This window comes from Aedes albopictus, chromosome 3, assembly GCF_035046485.1.
Source record: "Aedes albopictus strain Foshan chromosome 3, AalbF5, whole genome shotgun sequence".
Classification (NCBI taxonomy): Eukaryota; Metazoa; Arthropoda; class Insecta; order Diptera; family Culicidae; genus Aedes; species Aedes albopictus.
The window spans coordinates 260637120-260650459 of record NC_085138.1 but is presented as its reverse complement, the minus strand read 5'-3'; the positions used below and the strand labels follow the sequence as shown (position 1 = coordinate 260650459).

At 40.3% G+C, this 13340-nt stretch overlaps 1 protein-coding gene across 34 annotated transcripts in view; it reads left to right on the top strand.

The window, feature by feature from the left end:
* Positions 1-13340, top strand: part of LOC115253893 (protein muscleblind) — a 1330915-nt gene that overhangs the window by 988249 nt on the left and 329326 nt on the right. For 33 of the 34 annotated variants that reach the window (XR_009999367.1, XR_009999369.1, XR_009999370.1 and 30 more), the window contains one exon: positions 2387-2974. The exons of the other annotated variant lie outside the window; for it this stretch is intronic. Coding sequence is in view for 22 of the 33 variants with exons in the window: in XM_062860470.1 (XP_062716454.1) it covers positions 2957-2974 (18 nt within the window). In the remaining 11 variants the exon portion in view is untranslated. The remainder of the gene's footprint in view (positions 1-2386; positions 2975-13340) is intronic. 34 annotated transcript variants of the gene reach the window in all.

Below are 13340 nucleotides of genomic sequence, written 5' to 3'. Positions count from 1 at the left end.
TAAGGGAATTCTTGGACAAATTTATAGTGGTGTCTCATAGAGAATTTTCGATGAAATTTTAAGATTTTCTGAATAAATCCGTGGATGATTTCCTAAACGAGTTATCGTACAAATTTCAGGATTAATCTATGGCGAATCTTCTGAGAAAACCCGGAAAACTATTTTCCAAAGAATTTCTTGGATAAATTTCAGGAAGAACTTTTAGATGAATTTCTGGAAGAAATCAAAACAAATTAAAAGAAATCCACGAAACAATTTCAGGAGGAATCCAAGAAATCTTTATAATGAAGTTCTTAAATTAATATCAGGAAAAATCTTATGAAAACGTTACAGAAATTCTAAGAGAACCTCCGAAGGCATTTCTGGCGCAGTTTCTTAAAAAATCCCTGGCAGATTTCTGTAGGAATCGCCGGAAAAGTTTCTTTTGAAATACCTGCAGATGTTGTAGCTAGAATTCATGGAGGATTTTTTGAAAATATCAATGCATGGTTTTCTAAATAAATTTCTCGATAAATTGATGGAGGAATCTCTCAAAGAATTTCTGACGAGCTTTGAAAGAAATTCAGAAGAAATTTATGCAGGAATATGTGATCCAATCCATGTTAAACTTTCCAAAATATTCTTTTGAAAAATTTCAGGGAAATAACTAGGAAAGTTTTTTTAAATTAGGGAATCGCGCCACTTGGGTGGTGGCTTCTATATTCGTCTGTTTTCCACTATAACTCAGTCAAATTTGAACCAATTGACACAACTTTTGGAATGTGGTGAGATAGATATAGTATCTACCCGTGTACAACATTTCAATTCAATTGCTTCAAAATTGACTGAGTTTTAGTGGAAAACAGACGAATATAGAAGCCACCGCCCAAGTGGCGCGATACCCTACTGAAAAAATTCTTTGGCGAAAATTTCCTAATAAATGTTTGATATTTATGTGTTTTAGAAAAGCCCGTTGAGAAGTTTCTGTAGAAATTTGAGGGCAATCTTCAAAAACATTTCTGAAGAAATCTCTGAAATATTTTATTTTATTTTAAAAGATTCCTGGAGAAATCTTTTAAGGAAGTTCAAATATCACAGAGCCTCCAAAAGCATTCCTGGCGAAATTCCTCAAAAATTTCCTGGCAGATTTTTGTAGAAATCGCCGGATTTTTTTTTATCTCTATTAACGAGATTTTTAGCCCTAGGCTAGTTCATCTCGAGACCCACGCTTTACTTCCCTTCCGAAGGAATGTCGCCGGAAATGTTTTTGTTGCTGGAACCCTGGAGGAATTTCTGAAAATATCCATGGAATGTTTTCAAAATAAATCTTTCGATAAGTTTCTGCAGGAATCTCTCAAAAAATTTATGACGAGTTTAGAAAAGAATTCAGAACAAATTTATGCAGGAATTTGTGATCCAATTCATGTTAAATTTTCCAAAATATTCTTTTGAAAAAAAAACAAGGAAATATTTCTTTTGTTTGAAAAGATTCCTCAAGAAATCTTTGAAAGAAGTTTAAATATCACAGAGTTTTTTTTTATTAAAGTTTTTTATTAGTCTTAAACTAGTTCTAAGACATATTTATTGAGAAGCCTCAAAAAAAATTGCGAAGGAATCTCCAGGGAAATTTCTAATTCTCTAAGTGGATTCTTGAAGCAATTTCTTGAAAAATTCATTTTTTTTTCTGAAGAAATCCATGGATGATTTCCTGAACGAATTATCGTACAGATTTCTGAAAGAATCTATAGAGGATCTCCTAAGAAAACCCATGAATCATTTTAGAGAAGTTCTTGGATAAATTTCAAGAGGATCTCTTAGAGGATATTCTGAAGCCAATTTGAAAAGAATGACTTAAGAAATCCGTGAAAAATGTTTTCAAAGATCTTGAAAACGGAATCCGTGTAAGACTTTCTAAAAGGAATTCCTGGATAAATGTCTAATGAAATCCATGGAGCAATTTCAGGAGGAATCCAAGAAAAGCTTAAAAATGGAGTTCATAAATTTATTTTAGAAAAAAAAATCTTAAATATTTGCAGAAAACTTTAAAGGAAATTATGAAATTACTAAACGAAACCCTGAAAGAGTTCCTGTAAGAATTCTTAGATTAGCCTCCGAAGAAATACCCTGGCGAAAATTTAAGAATTTCCTGGCGAATCTCTGTAGGATTCGCCAGAAAAATTTCCTAAGAACTACCTAGAGATTTTGTTACAGGAATCCCTGGAGGAATACTGATGCGTACTGATTAGTACAACTGGACGCAGTTCTATTCCGATCACGAAAGCTCAAAAAACTTCCACACAAGCCATTATTTCATTTTCCTTCTTAAGACTTCAATTAAATCCTAAAACCAGGAGAAGCAATCATCTAATTTAATTTTTATTTCTCTCTCTCTCCCTCCCCAAAACAGGTAAGCACACCGAACGAGCCGTGTCTCCCCAATGAGGTGGATATCTTTGTGCGAAGGGAATTAAATTAAATACACACCGGAAGAAACTATCGGGAAAAAGTTTTTTTCTTTCTATTCCTACAAAACGTCTGCTCAGCTCAGAAAGCTAACCACCCCAACCGACCGACCGACAGACAGTCGGAGAAACCAACGAATCCGTTCGCAGTCAAGATAAGCTGTTTTTCCGAACCCAGTTGGTGTTTTCCCGATCCTCTCCTCCGGTTTCTCCCCGCGCGCGCGTTGGGTTTCGTTTGATCCACCCGTGCAGCAGCAGTTGACCAACTGGTTCAAGTTTCATGAAGTGAGATTGTTCCGAAGATATATCTAGGCAAAAGCTAACGAACCTGCAACGGGATCCCCAATACACACCGGCTACACTACACTGCACAGTCAGTCAGAGTAGAGTGCGGAATAGGAATTGTGGTGTACTAGTTGTTTCTTTTTACTGTGGTCGTCGTCGTCGTTGGCGTGAGATTCCTCGCAGGACAGGTTCCGGGAAAAACCGAACCACCGAAGGAGCGCGCAGCAGAAATGGACGAGAAAACTCTGGTAAGCCAATTATCTTTGCGCTGGATTCTCGATACACTACTGTTCAGTGGGTGGTGCGGTGGCGGTGAGAATCGGGAGAATCCTAGGGTATCCGGTTTCCGGCTGGAAATGTGAAACGGACCAGAGTGGGGCTCCAAGCAGGCGGGATTATAATAATTTCAATTTATATCTCATTAAAGAAATGCATCGCGTGTGCGGTTAGTTTGCCACCACCATTCGGAGAAAGCAAACTCGCTGCGTGCAGTTTCGTTTCAGGTGCATCCGGGAAAAGTGGGAGCCATTTTCTTGGGAAAGCTAGCGGTTGTTTGATCCAAGAATAAGCAACTTGAGTGGCGGGAAAATTACACAGATAACGAAGGCTAACAGTTGGGGATTTTATTGTTTTGTGGGGGATTGTTTTTCTAATTTGTTTACCTGGAGACCTGGATTGCAATAGGCTTACCAGTAAGGTGCTTATCTTTCAAAAGGTGTTTCATAATTTTCGATAATTTCACCCAAAATGACGGTACTTCTTGAGTTGATTCTTTGTGCATACGAAATATACCCATGTTGCATGGTTTGGGGCTTAAAACTCCATTATACAGCCGCCATCTTGAATTTGGAGCCGCCATTTTGGATTTCTATTTTTGGTATTGGTTCCCAGAGAGCCGTAAAAAAAGGAGTTTTCAAGTGGCTTCTAGGGTGTTTCAGTTGTTTTAGAGAATTTTAGTGTGAATTTCAGTGTTTTAGGGCGTTCCGTCAGACATTTCAATTGGAGTTTTAATGGGATGCAGGAGTTTTTCAAGGGTGCTAAAAGGGGGTTCAGGGGCGTTTAAAGGCCTTTCAGAGGTATTTCAGGAAGTTTCAGGGGGTTTCCGAAACGTTTCAATGGCGTCTCTAGACTCTAGAGACACTGATCCAAAATGTACTGCCAAAAACTGTAGTTTGCATGATAATGAGTGTATGGTCTTGACTATCATACAACAAAAACATTCACGTATGACCAGATAAAATATTCATGGGTGACTGAGTCATTTAGAGATAGGTAACTCACTCGCGAATCGACTCAAAGAATCGATTCGCGAAACCGAGTGAGTGAGCCATGACTCTTTTCCAAAGAGTTACGATTCACTGATGTTCATTACGATTGCTAAAAGAGTTGATATGATTGCGCACCTAATGATGATTCGACGCAGAATATTACAATCCTTGACAATTAATTTTGTTTTCATACTTATATTATGTGGGCGGCTCGCACCAGCGATTCGATCGAATTCGGAGAAATTAACGAAAACTTACGAATCCTGCATTTCACTACGTTATGCTCAGACGTTTGTGCAGATCGATTCATACCATGCAATTGAATTTTCTCGAAAACTGGGTAGATCCCTACAAAAAGGAGTTGGCTCACATCGAAAATCAACATTTTCTTCAAATCCCGGAAATGAGTTGCTGAATCGATCAAAAGAGTCGACTCTTTTTTGAGAGTGAATCGAGAGCGATTCACTCTCAAAATTGAATCAGTTTTTCCATCTCTAGTGTCATTATTTTAATCACGGCAAAAAATGTAGTGGATTGGCAAATTGAGTGAACTAATGAAATCCCAGTGGTTCCGAAAACTGCGAACGGGACATGCGTATAACTTAGGAACCGGAAGTGTGAAGAAGCGGAGACAAAGATTTTCGGATTGTGCGTTCCGAGGGTCATAACCACCAATGGAGCAGGGGAAGAAAAGTAAGTGGCTCCCAACTGAATAGTTACGGCACACGTCTAACAAATCAAAAAGTTTCATGCCATACGAATATTTTTTGGACCTGGCTAATTGAGTTGATGTTGAAACCCGATATCCTAGGCCATTTTGGAATTATATGGCGCTTGGGGTTTCGGGAACAATATAGGGACACTACTGAGGTTTTTCGCCCCTCAAAAACGCCTCTGTAATGACTTTGAAATCAAATCCGCTGAAAATGCTCTGAATCTTCTTGGAATGCCTCCGAAATCTACCTTAAACCCCCTGAAATCCAATGTAACGCACCTTAGACTCTCCAAAACCCCCTAAAGCGCCATGTAACGCCTCCGTAACGTTTCTGAAATCCTCCGAAAATGCTCTGAAGATTCTTGGAATGCCTCCGAAATACCAATGAAATCCCCAGAAACCCCACGTAACGCACCTCAGACCCTCCGAAACCCCCAAAAACACCATGTAACGCCTTCGTAACGTTTTTGAAATCTGCCGAAAATGCTCTGAAGCTCTTTGGAATGCCTCCAGAATCCCCCTAAAACCCCCAGAAACCCCATGTAACGCACCTCAGACCCCCCGAAACCCCAGAAAACGCCATGTAACGCCTCCGTAACGTTACTAACGTTACTGAAACCCGCTTAAAATGCTCTGAAGCTCTTTGGAATGCCTCCAAATCTCCCTAAACCCCCAGAAATCTCATGTAACGCACCTCAGACCCTCTGAAACCCCAGAAAACGCCACATAATGCCTCCGTAACGTTTCTGAAATCCACCGAAAATGTTCTGAAGCTCTTTGGAATGCCTCCAGAATCCCCCTGAGACCCCCAGAAACCCCATGTAACGCACCTCAGACCAGAGATGGCATTTCACCGTAGCGATTCACTGCGGCGTCAGTTTATCGACCACACTGGGGATAGGAACATTTTTCACCACACCAAAAAGCCAGTTTCTCCTTGTTTCGGGTGATGGGTAGACCAAGCGCTAGTGCGTGCTCTTGCTCGTTCGCTTTGGATCGAGTGTGGCTCACTCTTTCGCGCGCATCGCTCTCGCGCGCTCTCCCGTGTTTTCACCCAGCAGTCACCGAATCATCACCATGGTGTCACCGGGGCGAGAACTCTCCGGCGTTTCACCGCAGCGCGCACTCTGGAGTGCGCGCCCGGGTGATTTTTTACACTTTCACCGAAGAGAATTTTAAATCGCTCTCACGCACTGTTGTGTGGCCTAGTGCTCAGGGAGCTAAGAGACTTATTTCTATCCACCAAGCTTGCGCGCAGCCGAATCGCAGTGGTGGATCCACATATAAGAGACGGGCTCCTGTTGAGATGCATAGCGTGAGTGGTGTATTTTCTATTTCTCTTTCCTACACTGAGGATATGGACATCTCTGCCTCAGACCCTCCGAAACCCCCCCAAAACGCCATGTAACGCCTCTGTAACGTTACTGAAACCCGTTGAAAATGCTCTGAAGCTCCTTGGAATGCCTCCAAAATCCCCCTAAAACCCCGAGAAACCCCATGTAACGCACCTCAGACTCTCCGAAACCCCCAAAAACGCCATGTAATGCCTCTGTAACGTTACTGAAACCCGCTGAAAATAGTCTGAAGCTTCTTGGAATGCCTCCAAAAACCCCCTAAGACCCCCAGAAATCCCATGTAACGCACCTCAGACCCTCTGAAACCCCATAAAACGCCATGTAACGGATGGGCTGTCTCAATAGTTGAATGTTCACTGGTTGGGGCAAAACCCAATTAAAAAGCACTGTCAATGTCAAAATAGATGTCAAATCGAGTTTGACGTCTGACCGCCGTTGCATCGGAGCTCCTGTATGCAGAACGTTTGTGAAAGTATGCGAGTGTTTCGTGACGTATTTCATGTCACTCGCGTGTGTCTAGAGCATGGTTTCCCAAACTGTGGGTCGCGACCCCCCAGGGGGGTCGCCGGCCTTCATCCAGGGGGTCGCGAGGGACAGTCGAATATTTTACTGTAACAGACAACAAATGAGAGAATTTCTATGGTGGGTCGCGAAAAGTACGTCTGCTGGCCCAAGGGGGTTGCCACACCTGAAAGTTTGGGAACCTATGGTCTAGAGCATTTTGATCAGATGTCAGTCCCCCCCAACGAACGGTTCTAGAGTTTTGATAGCATGACAAGAGATTTTGAGGTGCGTTTCAATGGGTTTCTGTAGCTTTTAAAAGGCGTTTAAAGGAGGTTTCAAAGGCATTTTATATTGATTATAATGATTTCAAGTGCGTTTCAATGGGATTATAGAGTTTTCTGGAAATTTTTAACGCATTCAAGGTTGTATCAGGGAGGTTCTAGCAGCACCCAACAAGGGGTTTCAGGGGCATTTCCAATGGTCTACGGGGATTCCAAGGGCATTTCAATGGGGTTATGGAGGTTTCAGGGGAGTTTCAAGGAATTTCAAGGGTTTTTGTGAAGGGGGTTTCTGATAATCCTCTGAAGCTTGTGGAATTGCCTTCACAATCCCCAAATCCTTAAACCCCCTCCGCCCCTTGTAACGCATCAGAGACCCTCCGAAACCCCCGAAATGCCTGAGTGACGACTCTGAAACTGGCAAAAAATCCTCTGCAGCTTCCTGAAATTCCTCCAAACTTCCCCTAGAACCCCCATCGCATCCTATGTAACGTACTTGAGACCCTCCGAAACCACCGAAAACTGCTCCATAACATCTCTGATGCCCGCTGAAAATCCTGAAGTCTCCCTAAAACCCTGTAACATGGAGTCATGTTACGAATCTGAGACCCTGTGAAGCCCCTGAGAACGTCTGCGTTACGCCTCTGAAATCCGCCGAAAATTCTTCAAAACTTCCTGAAATGCCTTCGAAATTCCCCTGAAATTCCATGAGACCCCATGTAATGCAGCTGTAACGCATCCTAATCCAGTCAAAAATTCTCTGATATATCTTGCAATGCTGTCGAAAACTTCCTCAGACTCCTAAAACTTGATCAGAATATCAATGTCCCCGAACTCTCATACTCACGCCCTGAAACACCTCAGAGACCCTTAGTGGTTTCTTGGAACCCCTTTAGACCGTCTGAGACGCTATTAAGACCCCCTTAAATACCCCTAACGCTTACTAGTACCTTCTGAAATGTTTCTGAATCCCCCTGAAACTCCCCTGGAACCCCCTGAGACCCCTTGAAGCGCCCCTGATAAAAATACACTACACCGTCTTTAACCAGAAGTTGCACAGACTGAACGATCGCTATCATAAGACAACGGAAAGCACATGGAACAGTCAGTGGTTCAGTGAAGAATTTTCCGTTTGAAGAAAGGATTACACAGACTGGAGCTGGAATCGAACCCTCACTCCGAGGCTTAAGAAACGACCTGAGATCTCCTGTTATTCCGCTGGTACTCCTTGGGATCCCCTGATACGCCCTTGGAACATCGCTTTGTTTTCCTGGTGTGGAATTAGCTTGTGGTTGAAATGCACCTAAATAAAAAAATAAAAAATAAAACTATAGCTACCTTCATTTTATGCAGGACATGAAAAGGTGCATAAATTAAAAGAGCCTTAAATAACCTGCATAAAAAAGGGGTCTCCAGTTAGCCTAGTGGTTCAAGCTATGGATCGCCAATACGGAGACGGCGGGTTCGATTCCCGTTCCGGTCGGGAAAATTTTCTCGACCCCCTGGGCATAGTGTATCATTGTGCTTGCCTCACAAGGTACAAAATTCATGCAATGGCAGGCAAAGAAAGCCCTCCAATTAATAACTGTGGAAGTGCTCAAAGAACACTAAGTTGGAGAGAGGCAGGCTAAGTTCCAGTGAGAACGTAGAGCCGTACAGAAGAAAAAGAAAAAAAGGTTGTAGTGTTCTATACTCAAATGCATAGATTGTAGATGAGGACAGGTAACATAGCGAAACAAAAAATAACTATTGATCTGTCTCAAGAGCAAACTTATGTATCTCCGATGGGTTTTGAGCCGCTGAATCCGTATTCGGGCTCAGATTTGCTCCTGCACGTCACAATATTGATACCTCAATTTATAGGGCAAAATATGCGATTATTGGATTGCAAAGCTCAAAATCGCATATTTTGCCCAATAAATTGAGGTATAACTCAAAATGGAGCCTCTTAGCCGTGCGGTTAGGGCCATCAAGCTTCAAAATCGCACCATGCTATGGGGTGAGGGTTCGATTCCCACTCCGGGCAAATGAAACTTTTTGTGTGGATAGTTTCTTCTCCGTATCCAGTGGTGCATGCTCCGCGTGTCCATTGTCTAGTGTTAAGATCCATTCAGAGGGCCCATATAGCCGAGGCGGTAAACGCACGGGTATTCAGCATGACCATGCTGAGGGTGACGGGTTCGATTCCCGGTCGGTCCAGGATCTTTTCGTAAAGGAAATTTGCTTGACTTCCTTGGGCATAGAGTATCTTCGTGCCTGCCACACGATGTACACATGCAAAATGGTCATTGGCAGAGGAAGCTCTCAGTTAATAACTGTGGAAGTGCTCATAGAACACTAAGCTGAGAAGCAGGCTTTGTATCAGTGAGGACGTTACGCCAAGAAGAGAGAGAGAGATCCATTCAGTCTGTACAACCTCTGGCTGAAGACGGTGTCCGCGTCTTTAACCTTCCGTAACTCGCGCGGTTGACTACCTGCCTCAGCACCACGCTAATGCTGAGTACAAAAAGCGAGATTTTTTCAACGTGTTGTACAAAATACAACAGCGCGATCGCCCGTGGGTTAAAAAAAAAGTGACGTGCTGGAGAAAATCAGAGCCTGGATTCAAATGCAGCGGCCCATAATCCGTCGGAGACACATACGCTTGCTCTTGGAACAGATCAATAGTTAATGTTTGCTTCGCTGTGAAATCAGTAATTTAGAAATCTTTCAACACTTTCTTTAAATATTCCTTTAGTGAATATTGCAAAGACTAGAAACTCTTCGTTAATTTTCCACGAATGCCTTTCAAAAAAACCTCCATGGATTCTTACTGAAAGTTTTCCCAGGATACCTTGAGAAATTACTCCAGAGAATCCCTCAGACCCCCTTTCAAAAGTTCCCAAATTGTTCCTTCAAAAAGTGTTTAATGGATTTCGATGAAAATTTTCATGGATTCCTTTAGAAATTATTCTAGACATTCTCACTGAAAATCTAGCATGGTCTTCTGCAGAAATTGCTTCTGGATTACTTCAGAAAATTCTCCAAGGATTCCATCAGGATTGTTGCCAAGCTCGCCAAGACTTGCATCCAAAAATATTTTCAGGATTTTTTGATAATTTCTTTCAGAAAATCTTCCAGGTTTTTTTGAGATTCCATTAAAAAATCTTTTGAAAATTCATTCAGTAATTCTTCCAGGGATCAACAAAAATTTTCATGGATTCACACAAATCTTCCATGGATTTTCACAGAAATGTTTCCATTTTTTTGTGGGAATTCTCACAGAGTTTGCAATAACTAGTTTACTCAGGGATTCCCACAGAATTTTCTTTAGAGATTGTTTCAGAAATGGATTATTCTAGAAATTCCTCCGGGGATTCCATCGAAAAATCTCCCGCGAATTCTTTCAGATATATCTAGCAATTTTTTCCAGAAATTTTAAACATTCAAAATTCAACTATCCTCCAGGCATTTCACAAATCCTCCAAAGCAGCATCAAAATGTTCCACCTTTGGAAGCAGTTCTTTCAGAAATTCTTCCAGTTATAAAAAAAAACTTCCTTAAGAATATAATCAAAACATTCTCCAAGTTATCCTTAAGTAGGATTTCTTCAACCAGTTGAGAAATGACACCAGGCATTCATTCAGAAAGTCTTCCAATGTTTTTTTTTTCAAAAATGCTTTCAATGGCTTTTACAGACACTTTTCTAGGTTTTCCATCAGAAATGCCTATAGCAGTCCCATTTCAAATTCCTGCAGGAACATCTTCAGTGACTCCTTCAGAAGTTGAAGCAGGAATTTCTCCACAGATTTTTACAGATTTTTCTGAAGAATCTTTAGAAACTCCTGTATAAATTCATACAGCGATTACTTCAGGAATTCCTCATGGGTTTGCTTTTTGTTTTGTTTTGTTGAATTCTTTAGAAAATCTTTTCGGGATTTATAAAGAGATTTTTCCAGGATTTCTTCTGAAGTTTTCTCGAGAGTTTCTTCTAGAAATTCCACCAGTTATCATCATTGGTACATGATGGATAACATGATGGATTATCCATCATGTACCAATGAGGATAGTGATGAAATTACAATGTTAATGTTTTAACTACCCGTATTATGTTTCCAGGAATTATATTTTTTATAAGATTTTATGCTGTGTCTTTCAGACACTGTTGCTCTAATGTATTTTCTAGGAATTACTCTAGATTTTTTTCCATGATTTTCTCCATGGGATTACAATGAGAAACTTTGCGGGGTGCGAATTTAGTTTAGTGTCATTCCCCTTATGTGTCCTTCCCCTAGCAACCATCAGTGACAGTCAACACCATGAAGAGATTCGTTCAGGAATTCCTGCAGGCTTTAGTCCTGTGATTTTACGGATAATTTCTCCACGAAAGCTTCCAGAGATTCCTCCAGAAATTTTACCTGGAATTTCATCAAGGATTTCTTAAGTTGCTCTTGGGATTTTTAAAAGTCTTTCCTAAAAGTCTTTTCAGAGAGATTCCAACAGGCCCCATAAGCCGCAGCTGTAAAGCTGTGGATATTCAGAGGGTTCGATTTCCGGTTGGTCCAGGAACCAAAATGCTAATTGGTCAGCAGCAGAGGAAGCTCTCAGTTGGTAACTGTGGAAGTGCTCATCTCAGAAGCAAGCCTTATTCCAGTTGGGACGTTACGCTAAGAAGAAAACTAACCCCCACCAATCCGTGCACAACATTTTTCGATTGTGCGATATTTGCCAGAAAACCATTCGCCAGAATGCCATTGGCCAGAAAGACATTTGCCAGAAAATACCATTTCCCAGAAAACCGTTTGCCGAAAAGAACCATTTCCCAGAAAACCATTTGCCAGAATGTACCATTCTCCAGAAAGTACCATTTCCCAGAAATTTTCCGAAGTTCTCAATCCAGAAGTGTTCCCAATCTAATGATAATTTAAAAAATTCTTGTTGAAAAATAATCGTGTTTTTTATTTTTATTTGTTTGGGATCGATTAACCCTCAATAACGATCGTAAAAATGTAAAATTTAATTTTTGTTCAGATTTATATGCGAAAGTTAAATAAATTATCGGAACTGATGTAAGAGCAAACAAGAAATGATTTTAGAGTTACTTTTAAAGAAAAGCCTATAGTTTGAAGAAGGGCAAATAACTCTGAAACAAAAAAATGATGTGAACTCAAACCTTTCAAACTTCACAATACATTAAATCTTTTAAGTTATTCAAATATTGTATTGCGCACAACAGCTTATTTTTTCAATTAGAACATTTTCACAAATTTGTCTTGTGGACAAGTTGATCATGATGTGGATCCAATTGATCAAATATTTTTTTGACGGAATTTGATCAATATTCATCAAAGATTTTCCTTTCTTCAACACAAAGGATGTTCTTCCCTAGCTTTTACTGATATGGAATTTTTGGCTTTACTTATATTTTTCAAAGATTCCCTGCTTTCAATTGAAAGTAATTTTTAAGATTATTTTTGACAATAACAATAACATGATCTCTTTAAATAATAATTTTTGTGCCAAACAGCAACATTACCCGGAATTGTTGATCACACACTTAAGTCAATCGAATACCATAAATAAAAACCTTTTGGAAGCAACGAGTAAAATACACAGAAATAATAACTAAAGTGATGGTTTTACGTGGTTTTATCCATACCATTAGCCTGACTGTCACTCCCCGACAGCCATTACCATTAGGCTGAATATCACTTGATCAAATGCTATAAAAAACTTGTTCTCGAGGAAATTAATTCTAATAATTCCAGCAGAGTTTTTTCCTTATTTTAATCATCTGCTGTTCTTTCTGGATGAACTTCTTAGATTATTATTTTTTTGCGCCATTTCTAACCAATATATTCCCTTATCACGGTAATTGTAACATGTGAGCTTAACATAGTTGGGCTTTGGTATCATGGCTAATGGCGCTCCGGCTACTGTTGTAGAATCTAAATATCAATGGTGTTTGGGCATTCGACTGAAGGCCGTTGGGTCGAATGTCATTTGGTCAAAAGTTATTTTGCCGAATGGCCATATTTTTTTTCGTTTTCTCCTTTTAGGCTGTTAAAATAATTTTGAGCTACTGTATTTTAACCATGAATCTTTCCTTCTTTTAAATATAGGAACAATAAACGGGTTTAAGATCTGTTATTTTTTTTTTCAATAATTAAATTAAAAGTTCCGCAATACCAATATTGCTTTGTGGTTTTAACTTAATCAACAATTTATGCCAAAAACTAGTCTTACAATGAAACTAGAAAGAACAGCCTGTGTTTAGAAGAAGGAAAAATTCACTATTTGAACTAGCCAAGTAACCACGGTGCTGAAGCCTGGTTCCGGATCATTTTGCCGAATGCTATTTGGCCGAAAAGGTCATTTGGTCGAACGCCGTTTGGCCGAATGCCGTTTGGCCGAAAAAGGATGATGAACTTAACTGACCTTGCCACTGTTTCCTATATCAGTATAACTCGAAAGAACAGCCATTGCATTGATTCAAAGAAGGAAAAATCTCTGAC